The sequence below is a fragment of the Aotus nancymaae genome, unplaced genomic scaffold (assembly GCF_030222135.1).
Source record: "Aotus nancymaae isolate 86718 unplaced genomic scaffold, 86718_ANA_hifiasm-v0.15.2.pri h1tg000004l, whole genome shotgun sequence".
NCBI classification, from domain to species: Eukaryota; Metazoa; Chordata; class Mammalia; order Primates; family Aotidae; genus Aotus; species Aotus nancymaae.
The window spans coordinates 24218036-24244631 of NW_026988415.1; the positions used below are offsets into that span (position 1 = coordinate 24218036).

Consider the following 26596-nt stretch of genomic DNA (forward strand, 5'->3'; position numbering starts at 1 on the left):
ATTAATACTGAATTTTGGGGGAAATAATCCTATTTTGTATTTTTTTCTACATTTAATTTCCTTCTCTTTAGTTTGCCCCACATTTTGGCTACATTAAGAAAAATTGTGAAATGATAAATGCATTCATAGTTATTATATTATAATCTATAACAAATTTTGAGAAATTATAAAATGGAGCAGGCTATTTAGTGGTGTAGATTGCTTACAGGGAGATATCGTCCTTTCTGATGCACGAAACTCTAAAAGGTCAGAGGCTGAGAAATTTTCCATCTGCAAGCTATGAGAATGTCTCTTCTCTAATACCAAATCACCACACCTAGCTTGCTTTGCTGTTTTTATTTAAATTACAGTTCATGTGCTCTTTCGTATGTTGTCATCTCTGTTCATTCTACCTTGTCTTAGCTGTAATGAAGCTCTCAAAGGGTAAGAGCAAGTTCTTTTAAAATTATTTTCATAAATGACTTATGCATATGTACTCCAGATATGTAGTAATGCTAATAACCGGAAAACTCCAACAACACAACTTCCTGAGTTTCTTTTGATTTAGTGAATAACATTTAAGTAGCTTCATTATGCAGTATATGATGCTATAAAGTGCAGAATAAAGAGATGATGTAGTATTTGGTAAGGCTTTAATGTAAAGGTTAATGTCCATCAACCAGTTTTGCCCAGATTTTTAAAAAATGACAATACTCATTAAAGTCTATACTTAGCACCTTTACAACAGTGTTTATCGAACCTAGAATATTTTGAATTGCTTTGTATTTATAATACTGTCTGCATAACCAAATGATGCATTTTAGGAGTGATAAAAGCCCCTAATGAGGATAGCAGTTGAATAAACTGAACATTAACTGAGAACAGAAGTGTCCACATAAACATGGTGTGTTAATTGCCTGTTCATTGAAGACATTGTCAGCTCTAGGACTTAAGAGTTAAATCTATAATCAACCCTTTAGGGGCCAAATTGATCTGTCTCACATCGAAAAAAAGTAACTTTCAGTGAAAAATAAGGTCCTCAGTTGGTCATTTATCATTTCAAAGCACATATTTTATTACAAATGTCAATTCCACAAAATTATGTGTCGTGTAACACATAATTATGTACAAAATTGCATTTGAAACCTATTATTAACAGTTAACAGTGAACATTCTTAAAATAGTTATTACTCTTGACCTTAACACAAAAAGCAATAATGGAGGTATTTTAGGGAGTTAAAAGCTGCAAGGCATTGGCCTCTGAATAAAGCCACTGCAGGTGTGTCTCTTAACGGGCTGTTAATTTTATAATGGGTGAGCACAAAGGACAGAGACCAAGTGTGTTTTTAAACTGTGTTTTTAAACTGTGGAGAAGGAATTGATGGCTGAAAAAATTAAGGTGATGCGAAATGAGGCCAAGTTGAGCTTTCTTGCTTGAGATGTAACCCTCCTTGCTTAAAATCAAGGCGAACTAATTCTTGCTCCTCCTCTTGTATGCCTACCCTCCCGATTACCACATAACAAAAGATTCCATGAAAACACATATTAAACTAGCACCTCAGAAACCATTAGACAATATGACAATAAATAATAAAGCTCTGATTGCCCAAACTCAACGTCCTCCCTCACAGACCAGCTCCTGTTTTTGCTATTAGTACTGTTTAAATCATCCAACTCAGAATCACAGGGTCAGCTTTGACCGTCCCTTAGCACCGACGCTTAATGTTCTCTAGAGCGTTGCTTCTCAGGGTGTGGGCTATGGACCATATGACATGGGCATCACTTGGGAGCTTGTTAGAAATGTCTGACTTTGGACCTACTGAATCAGAATTTGCATTTTTAAAAACTTCCTTCTTGTACACATTAAAATTTGAGAATTTCCACTGCAGAATCTTTCTTAGCATTGTCTCCCATACCTTCTCCTTCTTTCCATTCACACGAAATTATTTTTCACTGGGAAGTAGTTTTTCTGCATGAACTGTTTGGGCATACCCTAAATTTAGATCTTCATGTCATTTTACCTGAATCATCTATAATTCCTATGTCATTCTTGTGTCCCTCTGCTCTAATTCATCCTACCTCTGCCTCAAGATTAGCCTTTCTAACGTACCTAAACTTCTTCCTTCTTAAAAACCCTATCCTTTATTAAATAAACCCTTTTGACTGGCCCTCCAGGCCCTAGAAAACATAATTTCCTTCTTTCCTCCAGCCCTAACTCCCAACTGCTCCTCTCTATAGACACGTGCCCTACACCTTAGCTTTACAGTTTCTTTCCTCTTCTTAGTTCAAGCCATCCTTTCCATGTGCACCACTCTTCCCAATAACTCTTCTGAAATCCTTGCCCTCCTCTAAGGTTCATCTTCAATGCCACTTCCCACAGTAACTTTTTCTCATTCATTCATTTGTTCTGTCAATACATATGTATCATCTATGTTCTCTGCCTACAGTTGCCTACATTGTTCTAGGTACTGGGAATAAACCAATGAATAAAACAGCCACAGTTCTTGTCCTCATGGAGCTTACATTCTATTGAGGGAAAATAGACAATAAACAATAAATAAGTAAAATATGTAGTATATTAGATGGTGATGAGTGCTAAGAAGAAAGAAAAGAAGATAATGAGGATAGAGACAGCTAGGGATGAGGAGTATCCTCTAATCAAATAACTTTCCCTTTTTCAAATATACAGAGCACTTATTTTTCTTTACAGTGAGGTTATATGTGCTTGTCCTATTTTTCCTGCTATTTTCAAAGCTCCTTGAGAGCAACAACTGCCTCTTACTCATCTTTGTATCTCTTGCAGCTACCAAGACAGCACTCAGTAAATAATGGCTAAAAGGAGTGAAATTGATTGAAATAAATGCAATAGGATTTGAAGAGAAGGGAGAAACTGACATATTGGGTGATTGGGGAAGGCTCCTTAGAAGATACTTAATTTGGGCAAGGCCTTGAAAGACAGATGGGGTGGGGAGGAAGAAAAAGCTGAGTAAGTTGCTTTGATATATTTGTTCTTGAAAAGCTAAAAAACATTGCTATATAAATTAAGATTAATATGGTATGTAATTTTCTCTATTTTTAAAACTAGTGTTTCAGAAGGGACGGGCGATAGACACTGGAGAAGTTGACATTGGTGCACAGGTCATGCAGACCATTCCACCTGGTTTATTCTGGCGTTTCCAGATTACTATCCACCATCCGATATATCTGAAATTCAATATTTCTTTAGCCAAGGACTCTCTACTGGGAATTTATGGCAGAAGAAACATTCCACCTACACATACTCAGGTATTTGATATTATAAGTATTTTCTTGAACCCTTTTCAAGGGTGATGGGTTGAACAGTTCAGGGTTTGTGACTTGTGAAATGTGTGGTTGTCAAAGATGAGGACAGAAAAATATTTGTCATGAATAACTATCTAGAATAATTACACTGAAACTAATGAAAAAAATGACATGGAGAAATAAACAATGACGTTTAGCAGAGCAGATTCAGAAAAGAAAGTTTAAGATAGTACCCTTAGAACTTGACTTCCACTTCCTGGAACAGACTTGTTTGTGAACTTCCCAGATCTTGCTTAGCTTTACTGCCCCCACTACCTTCCCTGATTTCATTCATCTGTGTCCCCTTTTCCCAATGAAGGAAGGCACATTAATCAGAAATTAGTGAGAAATTAGGCAAAAAGGTAGATTTTGTCTTACATGTAGAAATCTTTCTTTGCTATTGTTAATAATAACTTAAATGTATAAAACCTCTATGATTTTCATAGCCCTTCCATAAACTTTAAACATCTCATTTCTCTTACTTTCTTCTCTGTATTTTTTCCCCAAATGAACCCATTTCAAGCACTACTTCATCTAACAAGTAGCAAAAATAATCAAACATCTAGGCTTGCTTTTTCTCCAACAGATATCACTATAGTTAAAACCTTACCTTCAGTTAGTCAAGAGATCATGTTAAACAAAGAAACAAATGAAAAAACAACCTTACCTTCTGGGCCAGAATAGAAAGGGAATTAGAATGCATCCAAATGTGACTCAAAAAATAAATGTTCAAGGAAACATGTGCCAGGTGATTGTCAACTGGTTAGAAAAAATGGAGGGAGGAGCCTTTTGAATAGGTAAATATGTCACCCACAAAGGTAATAAATTATGATGAATGTTCTCAAATTTTTGACTGTTCATTTATTTGTCTTAAAAAACTTTACAACTGTTTTTAGTTCGTAGACAAGGTCACGGCAACATTTATGAGCGGAAGGTGGATTTTCAGATATCAGACATTTTAGTAAAATGTCAAGATTCTCCTGCATAATAGTAAACAAGTTTCCTTTCTATTTTTTATTTATTCATTTTTAAACAATTATTGTGAATACTCTCAATCTGAAAGGTTGATAGTATTTATAATTATAGTGATGGTTTTTCTCAGAATCAATAATATGCTTTTGAGTTTAAATATGCTCTTTAACAAACTTTTAAAATTTTTATGAAATTTTTTAAATTAAAAACAATTTTTTTTAAACAAAGGGCATTGCTTTGTTGCACAGGCTGGTCTCCAGTCCCTGGGGTCAAGTCATCCTCCTATCCTGGCCTCCCAAAATGTTGGGATTACAAGCATGAGCCACCATGCCTGGCCAAGTTTAAATATACTTAAAAATTGGTAACCTCCTCTTCCACTTGGCTCACCTTCAAAACAAAAAAGTGTGAAATAGGGCAGTTGAAGTTAGGGATGTTTATCAGTCTAGAAGAAAAAGTAGTGGCTCATGTTTATGTTTGCATTTGTTCCAGTTTGATTTTGTAAAACTAATGGATGGCAAACAGCTGGTCAAGCAGGACTCCAAGAGCTCTGATGATACACAGCACTCCCCTCGGAACCTGATCTTAACTTCACTTCAGGAGACAGGTTTCATAGAGTATATGGATCAAGGACCTTGGTATCTGGCATTTTATAATGATGGAAAAAAGATGGAGCAAGTATTCGTGTTGACTACAGCAATTGGTAAGCTGCTTTGCCTAATATGTTGAATTGACCAACTCCAGAAAGACACAGTCAGTAATGACAGTGTCCTGGGGGTTATTTAAGCTTATTACTCAATTTGAGTTGAAGTCATTATTCAGGAAAGGTTACTATGATAAAAGTTTATATTGTTGTTATCGATGTTGTTTAAATATTGATTCAGATTTTTTTTTAAAGCTACTTTATTTGTTACTATTCTGAAACACTTGCCATACACCTTTTTATGTGTTCTCAACAGGAATAATTACCTTAGTAATATTATTATCAAGGCTACATAGATGAACAACTTTAGTAAAAAAGGGAATAAGCAAGTTAATTTAAGTTCTATTATTTTTAAAAAGCAATGAATACCTTATTCAAATAGAAAAACTGGTATCAGTACAGTTCTTCTTAAGAAAAACTGATTCTAGAACCATTAGGGCTTTAAAATACAACATAAGATTATTTAGAAAAGAATATTAAGGATAATAACGAGTCATTCAAAGCCCTTTCTTATAGAATATTTTAGTTTGAAATTCATTACAGTGTCGCTTTCAGTGTGCTCAGGGCCTTTTAAAACATGTTCTTTTTAGTGCAATGCCTGCATATACTCATTCACTTTCACCCTAGTTAGTTTTAGACATCTCACTCTTTTGTCATTTTTCAGTAAATAGTCCCCTGACCCTTTGTGTGAATAAAGCTGAGCTCCTTAGCAATTTTAGAGTCCTGGGAATAAACAACTCATAGACACAGTATCATATTGTGTGAATTTTCCTAAAACACATGTCTTTTAAAAGACATCAAAATATTTTACAGCTGTCAGTTTTCAATACAGTTCTCACCACTTTATCCTTTAGTTAACCTGTTCAGCCATATGTTTAGGAAGATGTGTTGACTGTTAATAGATATACCATCTGCTCTTTTAACAATTATGTTCTATTTTTACTTGATGCCGAAGACCTTGAGTCAGTAGAAAATGGTATTCCAGCCATAAGATTATCAAAACTTTCTTCTAAAGTAATCAGAAAAGCAATACAATGGAACTGATGATGTTTCCCCTAGAGAAAAACTCCACTGATCTTATATCTTCAAAAGACAAAATATTTGTTTGTTAAAATAGAAAATAAAATTTTAAGTCATGTCACTGTTTTGCTATTGACAGACTCAGTGGGGCAGGTTCAACAGATGAATATTTCATGACATTTTTCTATAGAGCCTAATTTTAATAATGTGCATGTCAATGAGTTATAAGAGGTTGAGTTTCTCCTAAAAATTAGAGAAATTAGAAGATATAAAATATTTGTGACAATTTTCTGTCTTCCTGTTATCCTTACTCTTAGGCTTAAGTTAAAACACTAAACAATGTATTAACCTTCCAAAAATCGATAGACCCAAAAACATGCTTAGAGGTTTTTTCCTGTCCCTTACTTCCTCCTGCAAAGAACCTAAACTTTAAGATCCAATTCATATCATCCACATATCAAGCTGTCAGTTTCATATGCAACAACATATTTGCTCTTTGCTTATGTAAGTCAGTTTCTTTATTTTTCTCCTGTCTTTTTAAAATTAGAAGCAACAGAAATGTTTCTACTACTATTCCACTTAAAGAAAATTCAAGTAAATTTCCCAAAATCAGAAGGCCTGTAAGTCACTTACCCTAAATTCTCCTCTTTCTTTTTTTTTTGAGATGGAGTTTTGCTGTGTCACCCAGGCTAGAGTGCAATGGCGCAATCTCAGCTCACTGCAACTTCTGCCTCCTGGGTTCAAGCGATTTTCCTGCCTCCACCTCCCAAGTAGATGGAATTACAGGTGCCCGCCACCAAGATCAGCTAATTTTTGTATTTTTATTAGAGATAGGTTTCACCATATTGGCCAGGCTGCTCTTGAACTCCTGACCTCAGGTGATCCACCTGTCTCGGCCTTCCAAAGTGCTGCAATTACAGGCGTGAGCCACTGGGCCTGACCTCCTAATTTAATTTTTGTTTTTGAAGTTTATCTTAATCAGAGTAAAAATAAGCCAATATATTTGATTAAACAAAGTCAGATTTGTATGAATTTGCTCTAAACGCTGCTCATTTATCTATTCCATGATAATGTTAAAATCAGTTGATTGATCTCAACTGTAATTGGTCTGCTACTAACAAGGATGAAGGCAATTAATAACTAACATTTACTGAATGACTAATATACGTCATACACTGGCCTAAGTTACTATATATTATTTTCCAGTGGTATAGGCAGCATTGTCAATACCCCTTAATTTCAGGCAACTTGCTCTGTAGCAGGATAATAGATAGCATTTATGGAGTGCCACTCTGCCTCAAGCACTGTACTACATGCTTTGCACTCAGTTATCTTGTTTGATTCTCATCACAACCCAGATAGCTCAGGAATAGTGATACATATGTTACAAATAACTAAATGGAGGCTTGGAAAGAGTAAATTCTTTGGCAAGGTCTCACAGACAGCAAGTGGCAAAATTGAAATTTGAGAACCAGTACGTCTGATCCCAAATTCCATGCCCTTTAGACTATATACATTCTATAAGATTATTCGTTATGTGTGGTTTCTCCCATGAGAATAACTAGCAGAAACAAAACCTATCATCAGCACCCAGATGCAAATACAAAGGGGCTTTTGACTGTAGTGTAAGAACAGGGTTTTAAACATGGAACTTCGAAATTATTCTCACCTCTAAGGCACTGGACTCTAGGAAGTAATTCTGAAGTAAGATTTAAAAGATAGAAGGCAAAGATTACTGGAGGCCTACATAAATACAAAAACCCATCCTTTTTCATCACTAGTTGTTTATGTGCTCCTGCTGCAGCCATCTTCCTCCTGGAGTCCCTAGGCTATTCCGATGTCTCTTTGATACCCAGTGGAAGTGGCAGCTTCCAAATCCTAGATTGCCTTCTCTTCTCATTTGCATTGCTGGGGTTAAGCTTTGTGCAGCCCTTTGGGCCCAGGGACAGTTCTTAAATAAGTCAATAAGATGTAGGGATTTTTATTTACTTCGATAGCAAGCTTTATTAAACTTTTTTTCCAGAAGAGCTACATTCCCACAAGGCTGCTTCCATAAAGTTGCCAATAGGATGTGGTATGAAATTAAATTCAACTATATTTATTTTTGAAAGCTTCCTCTATGGCCTCCTACTAACCCTCCAGCACGGGGTGCGGGGGCGGGGTGGAATTCAAATGTAGATTTAAGAAGTGTCGCCACTGTTTGGTACAAGAAAGCTAGATAAGTAGAAAACAAATAAATAATTGTTCTACCTCTGAATGATAAAAAGTCTCTTTGTGCCTTTTCATAACTACCTGTTAAATAAATTAATGATTTTCTGACGATAACTAGTGTCTGAATGAGTTAAAAATAGTTGGCTCTTGCTGAATGCTACAGTTCAGTCAGCCCAGGTGTGGTTAAGTGAATGTCACATGACACTTGCTTAGCCAGTTGAGTTTTCTGACACTGTGATGAGGGCAGACCAGCATAAACCTGCAAAAGGCAATCTGATGTGTTGGCACCATTAGACGAATAATATCTTCAATTAGTAACAGGGTGGCTATTCACACCAGCCACTGGATTCATTCTCAGCTTTTAAGAATCCCCTAAATGGACTAGACACCTCTTTCTTTTTCTTGTTTTTATCGTGCTCAAGGCAAAAATGCAACATTTAGAACACAAGTTCTCTAACTATGGAAGTTTACCGTGTAAAGCATTGGTTCTCAATGCTTTCATGTGGTGAACACAGGCAGGGTCACCTGGGGTGTTTGTCAGAATGTAGATGACTGGACTGCATTCCTCCCAAGTAGATTTGGTAGATCTAGAGCTGAAGCACCAGCATCTGCATTTTAAGTGCCCCAGCTGATCTACTGATACTAGTAAGCCACAGGCCAAGATTGTAGAAATGCTATTTCTCAACCGTCATTATAAATTCTCACTTCTGTTGTTCAGTGGAAGATATCAGGACCACCTGCTAGAATCTTTCCTTCTAATCAGAAATAGCTGATCTAAATGAAACTTGGTGAAGCAAGTAATTTGGATTGAAAAAGGAAAAAAAGGGTACACAAGAAAAGTGTCAGTTTAATGGGCCAGAACACTAAACTCAGACTCCAAGAATGCTAAGTATGAGAAATTTATAAAAAGGGATAATGAGAAGAAGACAAAACACATATATACACGCACACACACACACACACACACACCCATATAAACACTGCAAGAATAAAGCGTAGGTACCATAATAGTTCATAGACTTAGAATTTGATCATTATTGTGCCTGAACACAATTTTAAAATACAAACATTTTTTTCACCTCATTGTCAGAGAGATTGACATTTGTGTAACACTATAGATTTTCAGAGAAGTTACAAGTCTTATAAAAGTTCATTGCACTGTACATATTTATATCACCAGAACTACCTACGAGTACCTTCAAAGCTGTCTCAATTCATCTGAGATCTATTCTTCTCTAAGAATGAATTGAAAGGAAGTTAGTGGCAGAAAACTGATAAACATTTACAGTTAAGAAAGCATTTCTCAACAAAATACTTAGGTTCTAATGCTTTTAGTGGTGGTGAATTTAATATGAACACTTACTTTAAAAGCCTTCCATTGTCACTTATTAATGAAAATGAAATACTGAATATCATATTTAAGCTGTCAAGATAGTAAATTAAATAAGTTGCTAGAGAAGAAACTTTATTTGCTAAAACCTAAATTTGAAAAACAAACAGTAGACTTAGTCATCTGGGTTACATTTTAAAGCCTGTTTTGTTTTTGAGAAATGCTCTGTAATCTTGGTATTTTTTTTTTTAGCATTATCATGAATGTCTCTTAAGAATACAATTCAACTAGACCATTTATGCACTTTAGAGATAATGATGCTTTTTAGTTCCACTCTTGGTTAGCTAATTCAGCAAACTCGGGGCCCTTTTCATAATTTTGTACTGCGTGTGACATCTTAAAGAAGTCTTTGGTATGTGATTTTGGGCAGTAAGTGTGCCACAAACAGCAAAGGGCAAAATTGTCATAGGTCCAGAGTTCCTGCAACTTATAAAACATTAAAGACTCTACAGCCTGGAGATTTGTTCATTTTTTATCTTTTTCTCTGTATTACTAGAAATAATGGATGACTGTTCAACCAATTGCAACGGAAATGGAGAGTGTATCTCTGGCCATTGTCATTGTTTCCCAGGATTCCTTGGACCTGACTGTGCTAGAGGTAATGTTGCTCTGTTTTTCTGATTGGTTTAAGAAAATAGATGTGATTTCATAACCCAGAATTAGTAGTAATACTAATAGTAAGTAATATTAGTAGTGGTGACAGCAACAGCGGCAGTGTCCCCTACTGTTGCTGCCAAAAGCTGAGCACTTACTAAGCCAGGCACTGTTCTAAATGCTTTCTGTTCCATCTTTTAATTCCAACTTCCTACAATAGCTCTATGATATAGTTCTGCTGTTATCCATTTTTTATGGACAAAGAAACAATGTCAGAAGGTTTAAGTGACTTAACTAGGGTTACATAACAGCTAGGATTTGTACCTAGGTTGTCTGACCAGTCATTACATGATGCTTGTATTTCCTTCATAAACTAACTCATAATGAGCTGACTTTAAAAATGAACTAAGCTGATAACTGTATGTGGAAGGGGTGGGCTATCACCAAATGAGTAAGGAGCCTACAAAGTAAAGACTGAAAAGTCAGAAGTTAAACTTAGCAAACTTCACTCTTCCTGTGACTTACCCATAGTTTAATTTTTGAAAAGCTTTGGGTAAATCACATCATGTTTTCCCATAGACTTACAGTTATTATTTTAGAGATGCTTTCTGCTCATTTTCACTGTATTCTTAAAGTTCCCAGTCTGCTAATACTTTAGTATCAGGTTTCTCAGACATTTTGTTTCTTTCTATTAAATTTCATTCAGTAGAGAATTCTAAAACACTTGCTAGGTTTCCAGCACCATGATAGATCTGGAGGACGAGGGGTTGGGGGTAGAGGTGATGGCTGATATTAAAAAATCAATAAGACAAAAGATACAGGCCTTGTCCTCAAAAAGCCCATAGTTTTAGTAAGGAGACCAATAATGACAAAGCAGAATAAGAGTTCTAATAAAGGTCTGCACAATGCATTAGAGGAGCAGACATCTGCCCAATAGAAATCTGTTTAATTACACAACTTTTTAACGATAACATTTTATAATATTAATAATTCTTTATGTATTGCTTTTCAAAATCTCAGATTTCACTTCCTAAAAGTAATATACATCTCCCTGAGGAAGAGAAATATAAGAAAGAAAAATCCTAGCTTAAAATAATAATAATAACAGTTTAAACTCTTAACTGTTAAGGGTGAGATCAAAAGCAAGTACTTGAAATAATTTCTCCACTCTGGATACTTTTTAATTTACCTTTATCTCACTCCCATAAGAGGAAAATTCTGTTTGTAATCATGAACATATGCCTATTTAATAAAGGGTAAGGCAGAAATAGTATAGTTTTTTTGCCTGAAATATGAGAATCAATAGAGAATTGCTCTTTGGAGACTTTGAAAGCATTATGAGAACATTACAAGTTCATTTGCCAACCTTCAGATTCCTGCCCTGTGCTGTGTGGTGGGAATGGAGAATACGAGAAAGGACACTGTGTCTGCCGGCATGGCTGGAAGGGGCCAGAGTGCGATGTTCCAGAAGAACAATGCATTGATCCAACATGCTTTGGCCACGGCACCTGCATCATGGGAGTCTGCATCTGTGTGCCAGGATACAAAGGAGAAATATGCGAGGAAGGTCAGAATCCCATTTTAATCTATTGCTTCAGGCTTTTCTCTCAGTTGTCCAACTTGTCATTCTGTTCTCCTAGTAGAGATGCAAGTGGCATTTGCAAACAATAAATGCTCAACATCTTCTTAGGATATGCAGTAGAGGGTTAGGGTCAGCAGAGCTCATGTCTCTTCTGACAGATTCTAATGTTATACATGAGGCTGTATCTGTGACACTTTCAGGGAAATAATGAAAAATAGTATTGTCCCTCCCTAATTGCTATCACTGTTTTATAGCTTGAAAATGTCCATATTGATGATTTTAGATGTTAACTCATATGTTTTCATTATTACAGAGTGCATTATGCTACATCTCACTTTAAAGCACATAGTACAAATAATAATATATGCACTTTTGCAGCTGTTTTGCAAATGTTTTCTTTGGGAGTGATTTGTAATTACCATCATTATTATTGCTTTATATTATTTATTTTTGCATACCTCATGCTGAAACTTGACCTCCGTGCCTAAGGAAGCAGACTTACCACTAATGAGTTTCAAAGCTGTGCCTTTATATTAAATTCACCCCAAAGGAGTCTTTATCCCCCCAAAATTTTGAAATTGCAAGTTTTATCATTTAAAGAGACACGATGGAAAATAAGTTTACTAGTAATCAGACCTTTTTCATGCTACATTCCTCAAACAAGACTGATTTCAGAAATAATATTAAACCATTACCATGGGAGATGGTCTCATCATAACTGTTGTTCGGGAAAGAGGCTGCTGAAAATGCACAATAATTGCTTTTTAAAGATAGCTCATTAAGACTATTACACAGCATTCTAAAGGGTTTAATCTCATTCCACTCCATAAACAAGCAAGACTTTAGCTTTTCACCTCCCATTAGCAATAGTAGAATTTTGGTGTGACGATTATATCTGCTCCAATAAATGGCATTTGGCCTAGACAAGGCACTGAAGTTCCTGAGTTACTTTCAGAAAATGTTTTTATGGTGATCCAACTGAAATAATTATATTTAAGTCACAAATTCAGATGCTATATTGACCCACACAGAGTTAGTTTAAAAAAAATACTATCACATCTACAAATTACCATGAAAAACATGTAATCTAATTAAATTATACCCCTCTAATTTAAATTTTGTAAGCAGTTTAAAACAGAGTTTGCTTAAATTAGTCTTGTCCAGGGTCACTAAGAATATCTGTAGAATAACCAAGATATTAAGGACTAATCCTCAGCACATTTAATTGTATAAATTTTTCAAATACAATAGAAAGAAAATGGTTTAAGTCAAACGTTGCAGCAGGAGCCCACAGGCTGAAGCAGGCCTATGAATGGGTTTTGTTTTGCTCACATTGTGTTGCTGTTGTTGCTGTTGTTCAATGTGACTTATTTGCCAAAATTTAAAAATAGGGAAGTGCTGTATGAAAATTCCTATTTCTGGCTTCTTTAAACATTAGAAAATCTGGTGACCCTGGGCCCACATTGCTACGTGGTGGCAATCAAGTGGAGCCAAGCAGCAGCAGTTCTTTTTAAAAGGATGCTTGTTTTCAGTTTACTCCCAGCCCACCCTTATTTTCTTACATATGGCCCGTTTCATTCCTGTCTGTCACCTCCCTGGCCCCTTTAGCCATATGATTTTGTGCTCCTAAATTAAATACGACATGCATGATTTAAATGTGACTTCCATGAATACATCAAAGCAGGCTTCTTAATAAAATAGGCTATATTAAGTTAAATATTCTTTTATTAAAATTATTATTCTGTAGTATCACAAAATGGCCTTCTTCTGAAAAAAGATTCTGTACTTTGGACTTTCCCTCTCTCTTCAAATCATGAATTAAATTAGATGTACCTTCTGGTATTTATTTGCTTATTAGCACAGATAATAAAGTATTGTGCTAATGACTCCAAGATCTTGGGCTAAATATAATGGCAATAACACTAATTATCATAGTGCTTAGTTAGACTTAGTCTGTTCTACGACCCCCAAGCCACACCCTAAAACTAGGAAGTCTTGCAAATGCAGGCAGGTTGTCATGGTCTATTTTCATTGCTGGAAAATTAATTCAAAGCATACATCCTCATTATGATTAGGTATTTTAGTCCCATTTGTATGGGAAGACTAGAAATTTGGAAATCGACTTTTCTATTTCCCAGGAATGGTTACTAGTTAAAAGCACAAAACAATTTTTCCCCAAGGCAAACATAGGAGCCTACCTCTAACACAGTATATACATTTGTTAGAATGCATACAAAATTTCCAGACTCACAGAATCAGGGACAAGTGGAATTGGGTCTATGATATTCTAAGACATTGAAAACTATGTCACAGTGTTCTCATAGAAGGAGAAGCCATGAAAAAATGAATTTTTAAATTAAGTTTAAAATGTTACATTTTCAGTACTTCTAAGGAATAAATGAGAGATTATAATAAATTGATATGAATTTTATTTCATGCAATATCATTCACCTCACCCAATACCTTGAATAAGTCAAATTTCAAAAAGTTATGTAAACTCCTTTAGACCTATCAAGGAAAAGTCTTCTCTGGGAGCTATGATTCCAACTTCAGAAAGGATAAGGAATGACTTACTAAAAGTTCTTGGGCTTTTTTGTGAAGCTGAGGAATTTCTGTTGAAGGCCCACAGTGCTCCACCCACTTATTTGTGTGGGGGTACTGCACACTGTCCACAGTTTCACACAGCCCATGTGCGGTTTCCTTCTCCTTCTAAATTTAGGTTGCAACCTTTATGATACCCCACCATATTTTGAAGTGTTAGTAATATGGTTTGGACAGAGTATTTGCATGAGTCATTTTATTGCCTAATTAAAGCAGCATTGATGACATAAAACTAGGAAATCAATGTAATCTCTATTTCTTTATACTAAGGTATGTTGGCCATACCTGTTCACTATTAACCGCCCCTCACCCCACTTTTTTGTGCCTTCAGAGGACTGCTTAGACCCAATGTGTTCCAACCATGGCATCTGTGTAAAAGGAGAATGTCACTGTTCTACTGGCTGGGGAGGAGTTAACTGTGAAACACCACTTCCTATATGTCAAGAGCAGTGCTCAGGACATGGGACTTTTCTTCTGGATGCTGGAGTATGCAGCTGTGATCCCAAGTGGACAGGATCTGACTGCTCAACAGGTATAGTGGAGTTATTTTCTTTCTTCCTCTACTCTTGAATATCTAACTGTTCTTTCCTTAAGGTAGTGCTTCTTAAAATGTGATCTGTACACCTTTGTGAGTCATAAGGGGCTTCCAGGTATGTCCTAGGTTAGTATTTTACTGAATTTTTATTTATAACATGCGATTACCTATTTTTCTCATCTTGTTTTCCATTGTAGGTCTGTGCTTGAATTTCTGTCTTTTTTTGTATTCTCCTACAGCTATTTAATATATTACCAAATGTCCTACTGTTAGTTCTATGCAGATCATTTCAAATGATATCTCCCTCAAACTCAAATAATCTGGCATTTCCAACCATCTGCTGATTATTTCTACTGGGTATCCCATCACCTAAAAACATAACTTAGCCCAGGAACTCTATCCCATTTTATATATTGCTGTAACGCCACTCAATTGCTATTCCCACAACATTGCTTTCCTTACCTTCTCTAGCATCTTCTATAGTTTCCCATTGTCTGTAGATACACTTCAAGTATCCTAGTCTATGATCAAAAGCCTACTACAAACTATTCCAAAAATCTATCTCCAGCCTATCTTCTGTTTCCTGCATAAATCCTTCCTTTGCCAAAGTAATCTATGTCCTATCCTTACCCTTAATGAACCATATTTTATACTTTTCTCCACGCCTTTTCCACCACATGAGATGCTATTGTCATTCCACCTAGTGAAATCCAACCTGTCCACCATGACTACCTATAATTTTAGCCATTCCATAAAATGTTTCCTGATCACATCAACAGGGATCCCCTGAAATCTTATTGTGCACATTGCTAAAGAGCACAGAAAGCATTATGATCTAGATATGTGTGCACGTGGCTTGTCTTTTCACCTGAATTATAAGTACTAAAACTAATGAGTCATTCTTTATACTATTTTTCCTATCTTCAAAGCATGTACTCACTGAATAAATAAGTAGAATTAATAAATGGTAACTCTTAGAAAGCTTCTGCCTATGAATTCGTTGAAGATGTAAAATGATGTGGTAAGCAGGAAAGACTGAAGCACTGTGGAACTTTTTGTACCACTGAATTAGCTCATGAACTGAAAAGACTGTAATCCTACACTGTAAGGAAAGAAGAGAATTTCTCTGTTAAGAGGATTAATTTTAACATAATAATTCACTGCAATTCTAACAATACTTCACCGAAGTTTTGTTGCCTCACATGGAAGTAATACAGGAAAGAGGATTGCATTTTACAATTTCAGAAAATGATCAAAATGCTAAGGCCAATCTAATAACAACTAAAATGAAAATCTTAAAAACCATATATATCTATATCCTTATATACACATATAACCTTTATGTCTAGCAAATATACATGTGCCTGCTAAGTGCTTGGCATGGTGTTTGATGCTAGGGATATGGTAGTGAACAAGGTGAATGGGGTCCTTGCAAAAATGGATCCTACGGTTTAGTCAGAGAGACGTTGAACAAGTTAGAAAAAGGTTACAAAGGGAAAGTTACTGGGTATTTTGAGACTGTACAGTAGGGACCTAACTTGATTATTAATTTATTTGGTAAGTGTTATTGAATACCTTCGATCCTTCCATGTTTCAGATACAGTATCATGGCCTAGAGCTTTAAGTTTAAAATAATAATATCAATGTTAATATTATTATAGCAAACATATAGTAATTATGTGTTAGTCACTATTGTAAGCATTGTACATATATTGACTCACTGATAACAACTCTATAAGTATGATAATTATGCCTACTTTACAGATGAGGAAACCAAGGCACTGAGAGGTGAAATAACTTGCCCAAAGACACTCATATAGCTTCTGGCTTCACAGTTCATACATTTCACTACTATACTGCACTGTCCTCTAGGAATTCATCATCTAACTCACCACGTATAAAAATGTATCATTGTTGGGCCATGTCCAGGGCCATGTGTCACAGAGCACAAAGGAGGGAGCAGTAGGCTATTTTTGTGAGAAGAGGCCTTATAGTCAGGTAAGGCTTTGTAAAAGTCTTAACATTTGAATTAATACCAGAATGGTGATTGCATGTTTATCACATGGACAAGAGGGGAAAGAACATTCCAGGCAGAAGGAGCAGCTTAAACAAAGAAATAGAGCTATGAATCTACATGACACATTTGGGGACTTGCAAGCCATTGGGTATAGCTATAGCCTAGGAGTGCAGAAGGAGATAAAACTGGTGAGATGGGCAGGGGCCAGAACATAGGGAGTTTTATTTACACACTCTGCTGAAGAATTTGCATTTCCTCTTGATACAATAGGAAAGCACTGTGTGATTTAAAACAAACCGCCTTTGAGATAGACTACTGTGAAAACCCATTGTAGCTGAATGATGTAAGGAACTAAGAGACATGTGCAACGTGATTACTGGAGTAGTCAAGGAGCATGATGGTGAGAATGGCCTGAATTGAAGCTGTAGTTGTGAGAATGGTGAGGTGGAAACAGACCAGAGAGGAATTACCATGGTAGATATAAAGAAAAGAGACAGGGTAACTGCTTTGGATGACTAGGTAAAAGTAAATGTCACCAACTGAGAGAGAAAAGGCATAGTCAGAAAAGTAGGTTTGGGGCCGAGGGGCCAGCTATGGTGAGCTCAGTTGTAGACATGCTGTGTCATAGGCACCTGCAGAAGATCCCATGTGCATATGTCCAGCAAGGGATTGATAGTCCAGAATGAAACTTAGAGAAGAATCCTGAGCTAGAGACAAATATTTGATACATAGTTGGGACCACAGGAATGCAAGTTACTGTCCAGGGAGGGTGTGGAAAATGAGAATGAAGAAATTCAGAACCCTAGAGAACACCAACATTTAATGTTTTTACTCTGATAGGGTTCTTTACAGTGAGTCGAAAGCTTGCCTCTTTATATATGATTTAATAAACACGTATTGATTGAACAGTGATTCTGAATCATATAATTGCTCCCTAAGATCACTCACATCCTTTATGTGCCCTTCCTGATGCTTCAGAATTAGATAAAATTCCTGGTAATGTACTAATCACCAGTTGCATAAATTCAAATATTTGTAATTTCCATTAATTAACATTAAATTCAAGGTACTAAGAATTTCTCTCTCCCTGCCCATTCCTACTCCCTAACACACAAAAACATGCACTAGTCCTGTTGGCTAAGAAGAAAATCACAGAAGGGGAGGAAAAGGGTAGTTATGAACATGGCTGTATGTTGCCCCTCCTTCTCTCTCTTCCAGATGGAGTACCCTAAACCCCACCCCACTCCTTCCTCAACCCTAACAACCCTTACCCACCAAAGCAAATGAAATGATGAGAAAAAAATCAGAGCGCTATAGATATTACATCTGGAAAAAAGTGTAGATATCTGATTCAATGTTCCTTAAATGTTCCTGTTCCATCCGCGTCAGCATTTCTATGGATTTTAATGCACTGAGGCACAGAGAAGTTAAGCAGCTTGCTTCAAAGTGTGAGAACTACTGCACTAGTCAATCCTCCTCATTTACTTGTTCGTTTCCCTAACATTTCTTGAGCCTGAGCCTCTATTATGTCTCCAACAGCATGTGAGGCAATAGTATATTAAGAAGGATGAAACATCTATAGTGGGGGAGACACATGTAAATAAAGATGAAAATACCTTGCACTAAATGCTAAAAGATAGAGAGAGAGAGATACAATGTGCAAAGGGTCTTTAATATTACCTGAAAGTCGAGGAAGTGATCACGAAAGACCACAGATCATGAAGGTCTCTGCATGCAATACCTAGAAGCTTGGACTTGACCCTGAGGACAGCAGGAAAAGCCATTTAAGTTGTCTAAAGAGGGTAATATCATGACTATGCTTGCATTTTAGCGAAGTTACTCCATAGATGGTTTGGAGAATATAGTCAAAACATCATGCAAACTTGATATAAGGGAATTTAAGTGTAGATGGAAAGGAAAGGACAAATATATGAGGGGTCAGGAAATAGCACTTGGTGATTATGTGGGTAAAAGGGGAGACAGGAATTTTCACTGACTCTATGATTTCTATATTGGGAGACTGGATGAATAGTAACACTACTAATTGAGATGTGAAATATTCATCTATTAAACAAATTTTCATTGAGTATCTTCTGTGTGCTCTCTGCTACACTTTGGCAATACATCAGTGAAGAAAACAAAGATGGCTGCACTAATGGAGCTTGCAGTCAGGGAGAGACAGACGGTAAACAATGAACAAGAAATATATGACTTTTTGAAACATGAGGAAACTGAGAACCAGGGAGGTGAAAAAATTGGTCCAAGGTCATAGACCTGGTTAATTGCAAACCTGCCAATAGAAACCAGGTCTGCCGATTTTATGCAATGTCTAGCATTCTTTTCAGCCTTAAGGCCCCACTCCTGCCAAAAGAAGGAAGAGTTAGACAAGGAGACAGAACTCAGGTGAATAGATTAGCTTGCTGAAAAGAAGATGAAGGACATCAAATACCAAGTACATAAATGACACATTTTTGTACAGAGGTCTGTACCAAAGCCACATTCATCCATTCTGGACCACAAAGAAAAAAGATCACTAAAATCATCTCTTGTTCATAGAAGCAAAAGGGCGGATAGGTATGACCCAAAACTCAGCAACCTCTCCGGCAAAAGGCTTCCTAATAAAACTAGCAGATTGAAAAATAGGGGAAGGAAATGCCTTCCAAATCTCCAGTGTCATAGTAGAAATAGTCCTTCTGTGATTTTTAAGCTCCATAAAGGTTGTTCCCACAGAGCATATTTAACCATCGAGATGATCTCACTGTGCAGACTTTTAATTGAGTGTGCTCAGTACAGGAAGCAATTTAACATCTGATTCTTATAATGGATCGTGTCATTTCAAAGGTGGATATGCTCTGCCATTGATCATTTTCCTCCACTAAGCACATGAAGCTTAGCTGTTAGCATGTTAACTGTGCTGCTCTGATACCAGGGGGACCATAGTGAATGGTTTACTGATTATTTTCAGTCTGTATTTCTAGGTACATTGAGTATTATTAGCAGCTCCAAATTGATACTTCATACAGGCTTCTTTAACCTGAGATGGTCTCATGGCACTTCACAAAGGTTAACTCATTATTCTTTAAAAATACCTGAAGAGGAATACAATAGAAGCTTGTAATAACGGCCTTTAGATTTGGATATACCACAGGTCAAATCATGCTCCCTTAAAACGCAACTCGTTATCATGAAATCTCAGTAAAACATTTAGCCTATTCTAAGGGTATTGGCCCTAGCCTCCGAGATCAGCATTGTACAACGTGTCTGCTATATTTCCTTGGTAAAATCTTACTTCTCCTGGTCACATAGTCTTTGAAAGGGAGCATAAAAGCAGTTTAGAACTTTGTACTACTCTCTTCTCGATGAAACCTCCTTTGAACTACTCCCTCTGTCATTACTTGCAAATAACTCACAGCAAAATTTATAAGTGGTAAGCATTTAATAGACAGGCAAACTCTTGTCCTTTCTCTACTACAATCCCCTCTTATATACTGTATCTTAGAAGTGGGTTAATCAGCTGGAGAGATGTGAAGCATTAGGCCTTGAGGTTCTTTTGAACATACTCTTTACTATTCAGCAGAAATCATATAAGGTATTATCATGACGTGCCCCTTCTAAGGAAGGTTAGTTTTTTAAGATGCCAGAAGGCTTTGTAATAAGGATATTTGTTTTTGAACTATCCTGTGGCAGGTGTCCACCTTGTCCATCAGAGAGATAACAGTATATGTGTGGGTGTGCATGTATTCACACACAGTGACCTTGCATAACTTAATTTCTTTTAGTCTTAGCCACCTCATTTGTGAAAGGGTGGAAGATTAGCAAAATGGCCCATGTGGTCTTTTCCAACACTGAGATCTATGATTCTTGATGCTGTATATTGAACTACTGACATTGATTATGAATAGTTCAGAGATTTAGTTCATAAACTCTCTTAAGTTTATTATTGTAAATAGTTTTGTTTTCATTATAAGGACATCCACACTTTGATATTTAGACTATGTTATTTGAGGATTTACCTCTGTATATGGAGATACACATACATACACACATAAACATGTGTATGTGTGTATATCTTCATTATAACAATGTCTCATTATGTTTTGAAGTGTTCCCTAATGGATGATGATATACATCTACTACTGAAACAGATATTTAGAGGAGGAGGTTGTAAGAGGTTTATATAATTATTGTTGCTAAGGAAACTTCCCTTGATTATACGAGTATGATTTGCTTTAAAAATGTTATTAGTTCTCCCGTTTGTTGAAAGTGCCAGTGATTAAAAGCTTTTCACCTGACTACATATCTAGCACATATAATGCGTCACTTTCCTGCAATTTCCAACAATTTATTAGGTCTTATGAAATGATTCATTTATACATAGTATTTTTTCCTTTACACATAACAGTTACAGCAGGCTCATACATGCCATTTCTTAAAGAATCTTTGTTCAAAATGTAATGCACACACCATGAGGATGACTGTGAAGCTATTCATCATGTCACTGAAGGGAAAAGTCCACTCACATACAAGGTAACTAGAATTTAGCATCTTCGGTAGAAAAAGAGACAGTTAATGTAACCATGTTAAGAACCTAGAATTGCAGGTACTTTCTTCTCTGCAGATCTCTACACATACCTGGGTTTCTTAGAAATAGTAGCTGAGTTCTCAGAAAAAAAAAGGTTCTATTAGTTAGCAACAATGTTAATATTTCCATAATGCTACAAATTCCCTGGACATAAAGTTCATTTCTGCAGATTATATGAGGCAAGAAAAAAGTTTAAATATAATTAGTCACAGAAACATGATAAGAGGGTTTATAGTGCTTTTTTAGTGGATAAAAAACAAAAGCTTATGCCTAATTCATATGTAGGCTTCATTGTCTTCATCTTGATATTCAAAGTATGATGACCTGTGCTGACATTTATTTTAAAATAGATTTTTTTCTATTCACTTTAAAAAAAAAAAGATAAACGTTAAGGTGACTCTGATTAGATTGATTAAATAAAACAAGCATCTGCATGAAACATGGTAGCTACCCTGTTAACATTACAGTGAGATTAAAACATTAACTCTAAATTATTGAAGTAAATGAAATTCATTAGTGGCAGTAGAAATATAACTCAAAAGCATCCTTAAGACAATTCCAAGTCAAATTAAGTGTGTAAGACTGAATCTACAGAAATATCTTTGGGAGGTACATATGAAATGGAAAAAAAAGTTACACTATTATAGTGGTTTCCTAGCCATACATTTGACTCAGAGATGGTTTGTCACCCAAAGCCTTTTTTGGCTGAAATGAAAATAGAAATTGAACCACAAAATAGTCTCAGATTCAAAAATTCTTTATACAAAAGTTCATTTAATAACCATAAGATTATATATATATCACCTATTATATTAAATATATCACCTTATATATATATATTAAAATATATATTATATATCTATTATATATATTTATATATATATATTAAAATATATATTATATATCTATTATATATATTTATATATATAATAAGGTGACAAGATTGTATATATTGTAAGGCAATTTAAAGCACATCAAATATCAAATGATTTCAAAAGACATCTTTTACATTTTGGTTCTGAGACAATAAAAAACACACATGTTATATCATCATTAGCAGGCAACAATGCAACATACAGTGAAGCTTTTGACAATTTGACAAGTTTGAAGTAAAAGGTAAGTTTGCAGATGCCTCTCTATAAATCTGAGCTAACTCTACTAACTGTTCCAGGATATTAAAGCTTTAAAACTATTTTAAAAACCAGAGATATATATTTAAATAAGATGGCACTTGAGAAGCAAGAAAATGTAAATAAGCCTGAGTATGAGGATGCTTGCTTATTTATGTCGTTAATGTACAGTATGGTAAGAATCCATTTGGACAGACCAATGGAAATATCAAAAGGAAACAGGAAAATTTTGTGTTTTCATTATTCCCCTTCCTTTACTTAAACTCTTATTCCGAATTCCAGAATCATTGGCTATTTGTCATTTTTCTCAATTCGTTTTTAGCTATATGAAGTGACAACAGACCTTGTAAATAGGATGTATTTACAAGGTGTGTCTGTCCCTGTATGTGAGAGATCCTATGGAGAAGGTGTCTATCACTACCGCTTGCCCTGCTGCCATGGCAATTCACTGACAGGAGGATAACGTAGAAAGTCTCTATGGTAGAGATGGCTGATAGAGGTTGAAGGAAGCGAGAATTCAATTGTGCAAAAATTAGTGGCCAGCACATGGGGAAGGATCAGAACAAATTGTCCCAATCCTGTGTTCCAAAATCAGACAATTGTAAATATAGCAGAGTACCCCATATACTCACTCCAAATAAGCTGAATGGTACTATTCCAATAGTAAAAATATCCTGCATTTATCCGATTGTTTTATTTTTTTCTCCAAATACATACCAATGTTTTTTATTTCATCATTATGGCCATGATCCAGGGTCATTATTAGAGTTTGGATTACATATTGAGCTTTGATGATACAAAATACCTACAAGACTGTTCCAGAGATTTGATTTACATACATATTTCCCTGAGTCATTAGAGAGAAAGGGAGGAGGGATGGAAAGGACATAAATTAGTTCTTCAGTAAAGAGTGAGGACAATAAATTTACACTTAGAAATTTGTTAAGGTCAGGCTCATAGTTACTCTGTATGGGTAGTTGAGTCTGCTATTAAGAACTTGACTTGTACCCCAGCTACCAAATTTCCAGTATTCTAGCAAAAAGGTTTCTATTAGTCTCATAACACCCATGTGGTATAAGCAGGATAAGTAATAGTTTCTTCATATTAGAGTTGAAGGAACTCATTTACTTTGAGAGGTAGGGCAAGTTACTTTATTGTGTATGCTTCAGAGTTGAGACCACTGGTAGAATTCACACCCCAATATCCGTTCTTAACGATCAGTATGGATTCATTATTTTTATCCTACTTGGGACTTGCTGAGCTTCTTGAATCTAAGAACCTATGTCTCACCTAAATTATAGAAAAATTTCAGTCCTTATCTCTTTGAATGTTGATTTTCCCTCTCTAGGCATCCTTTCGGAAGTTTCCTTAGACTGTCCATCCCATTCTAGCCTCCATGTCTCTTACTCCTTTTTCTTACTTTCTATCTCTTTCCCTTTGTCATCTCATAAGCAATTACTCCATATTTATCTTCTAGCTCACTAAATCTCTCTTTGGCTATATTTATTGTAATGTTTAACCCGTCTACTAATTTTTTTATTTCAATGATTACTTTTTGTTTCTAAAATATTTACTTAGTGTTTTTTTTAAGTGCCTCATTATTTTGGGTAATTTTTTGCTTCTTAATTGTGTTTTTGGTTACATGAAACATGGTTATTTTATATACGGTATCTGATAAATACAGAATATAAAGTCTCTGTGGGACTGAGTCTATGGTTTGTTATTTCTATGAACTCTTGGATATGAATTTCTTTCTTTCTTTGGCTTTTTTAAATTGTGAGCTCAAATATGTTGGAAGTCTCTCTAAGTCCTGTATGAAGAAAGCGTTCTTCTGGGGAGGATTTCCATTTGTTTCTGTCAGGAACCTGCCTACACTACAAATCAGTGTAAACCTTAAAATATCAGGCTGCAGTTTTTTAGACCAAATAAAGAGTACAAATATGAACCTTAAACCCACATGAAACCTGGCTAGTGGCCATGAAGTCTCAAAGGAGGCTTGATATTTAACATCCTCATAGACTCAAGCCTGAGACAAATCATTTTCTTCTAGTCTGTGTCTGCAAGACACATTTTCTTCTAGATTGGATATATATCGCAATATATATCCCTAATCTTGCACAGGTCCAAGGTTTAGCTAAAAAAATTTTCTCACTCTCGACTCTCATGAAATCTCTGGGTCATTCAGATCAGCAGATGACCCATGTCCTGGCATGGCTCTGATTCTCCATGTAATCTTAGGCACATGAACCACTGTGGATTTCAATTTACACATCTGCAAACTATGTTTAAGCTAAATTCACATTTCAATTCATTTTTAGTAATTAGCATTTTTACTCTAAGCAGATAAAACAACTTAAGTTCCAGTAAAATTAAGAATGTGGCCGGGCACAGTGGCTCACGTCTGTAATCCCAGCACTGCTGGAGGTCGAGGTGGGTGGATCACTTGAGGTCAGGAGTTTGAGACCAGCGTGGCCAGCATGGTGAAACCTCATCTCTACTGAAAATACTGAAAAATTAGCCAGGCATGGTGGTGCATGCCTATAGTCCCAGCGACCTGGGAGGCTGAGGCAGGAAAATGGCTTGAACCCAAGAGGCAGAGGTTGCAGTGAGCCAAGATCATGCCTGGCAACAGAGCAAGACTCCCTCTCAGAAGAAAAAAAAAGAAAAAAAAATGTATTCTACTGAGGTATGGGTAACGATATTAGATCCGGTTCAACAAAACTAGAAGAGCTTATTCCATGATCGCAAAGAATGTTCTAAGAAATCTTGCTCAAAAGGAGCCATAGCAAAGTCAGTGGGGTTAATAGTGGAGTCAAGAATAAGTAGTTTCAGCATTCAAAACAAGCTTCCCACACTTCTCGCTAGGTTCATTCATTTTTTTTTCTTTTTAACCAAGAAAAGTACTTGAGGTTCATTCATTTTTAAAATTGAATTCTGCATATCAAGCAATGAAAGTTAAGGCACTTTAAATACAATTGCCTACTTTCTTTTCCAACAGTCTTCTTTTTGTTCATTTCTTTTTTGACGGACTTGTCATAATCATAGAATATTAACACTAGATGAGATTTTAGATGTCACCTAGTTCTGCCCTTTCCTTTTATAGATGAGGAAACTGAGTCCCAGGAAGGTTGAATGACTTATGGACACTTATACAGTTCATTAGGCACATAGGTAGTATGAAAAACAGGTATTGTGATTTCTGGCTTAGAACTTATATGCAATATACCATTCAGAGAGCCTTCTATAAATTTAACAGATGCTACTACCCATTGTCAACAGTTCCATTGAATCTCTAGAAAGTTAGCAATGAGCATATACGGGCAAGGATCCCAGGACCTTTCTCTTGACTATCAGAATGTTATAAAAGTTGTTAGAGATTCAGCATGGAAAAATTTAAAGAGAAATGAACTCAAATCTCAAGCCGGTTTCTAAGTTACTTTGTTACCTTGAGTAAGTTGCTTGGATTCTCTGGGCCTCTCCTGTAAAACAGGGAAATAATTAGTATTTTGTAATATAGTTGTAGGAGTTAAATGAGATAGCATATGTGCAACACATAGCATGATGCTTTTCCCATAGTAGACGCTAAATTATAATGATAGATTGTAGCTATTGTTAGGTTTGTATTTCAATTCTTGTTATAAAAACACATTTCAAAGACAAATCTTTTGGAAGTGGAAGATAAATTAGTGGAAGATAAATCTCAAAGAAATTCATCTTTAAACACTGTAAGTCTGAATTAATTTGAAAGAGTATAAAAAATCTTTTTTTTTTTTTTTGAGACTGACTTTCTCTGTTGTTACCCAGACTGGAGTGCAATGGCACGATCTCGGCTCACCACAACCTCCGCCTCCTGGATTCAAGCAATTCTCCTGCCTCAGCCTCCCGAGTAGCTGGGACTACAGGCATGCGCCACCGTGCCCAGCTAATTTTTTGTATTTTTAGTAGAGACGGGGTTTCACCTT

General features: G+C 35.9%; 1 protein-coding gene across 1 annotated transcript in view; it reads left to right on the forward strand.

Annotated features, from left to right (window-relative positions):
- The window catches only part of TENM1 (teneurin transmembrane protein 1), a 789930-nt gene that overhangs the window by 522450 nt on the left and 240884 nt on the right, over positions 1–26596 (forward strand). Inside the window, exons 9-13 of the mRNA XM_012475269.3 lie at positions 3065–3264; positions 4762–4972; positions 10090–10191; positions 11560–11754; positions 14702–14902. Of these exons, the coding sequence (XP_012330692.2) occupies positions 3065–3264; positions 4762–4972; positions 10090–10191; positions 11560–11754; positions 14702–14902 (909 nt within the window). The remainder of the gene's footprint in view (positions 1–3064; positions 3265–4761; positions 4973–10089; positions 10192–11559; positions 11755–14701; positions 14903–26596) is intronic.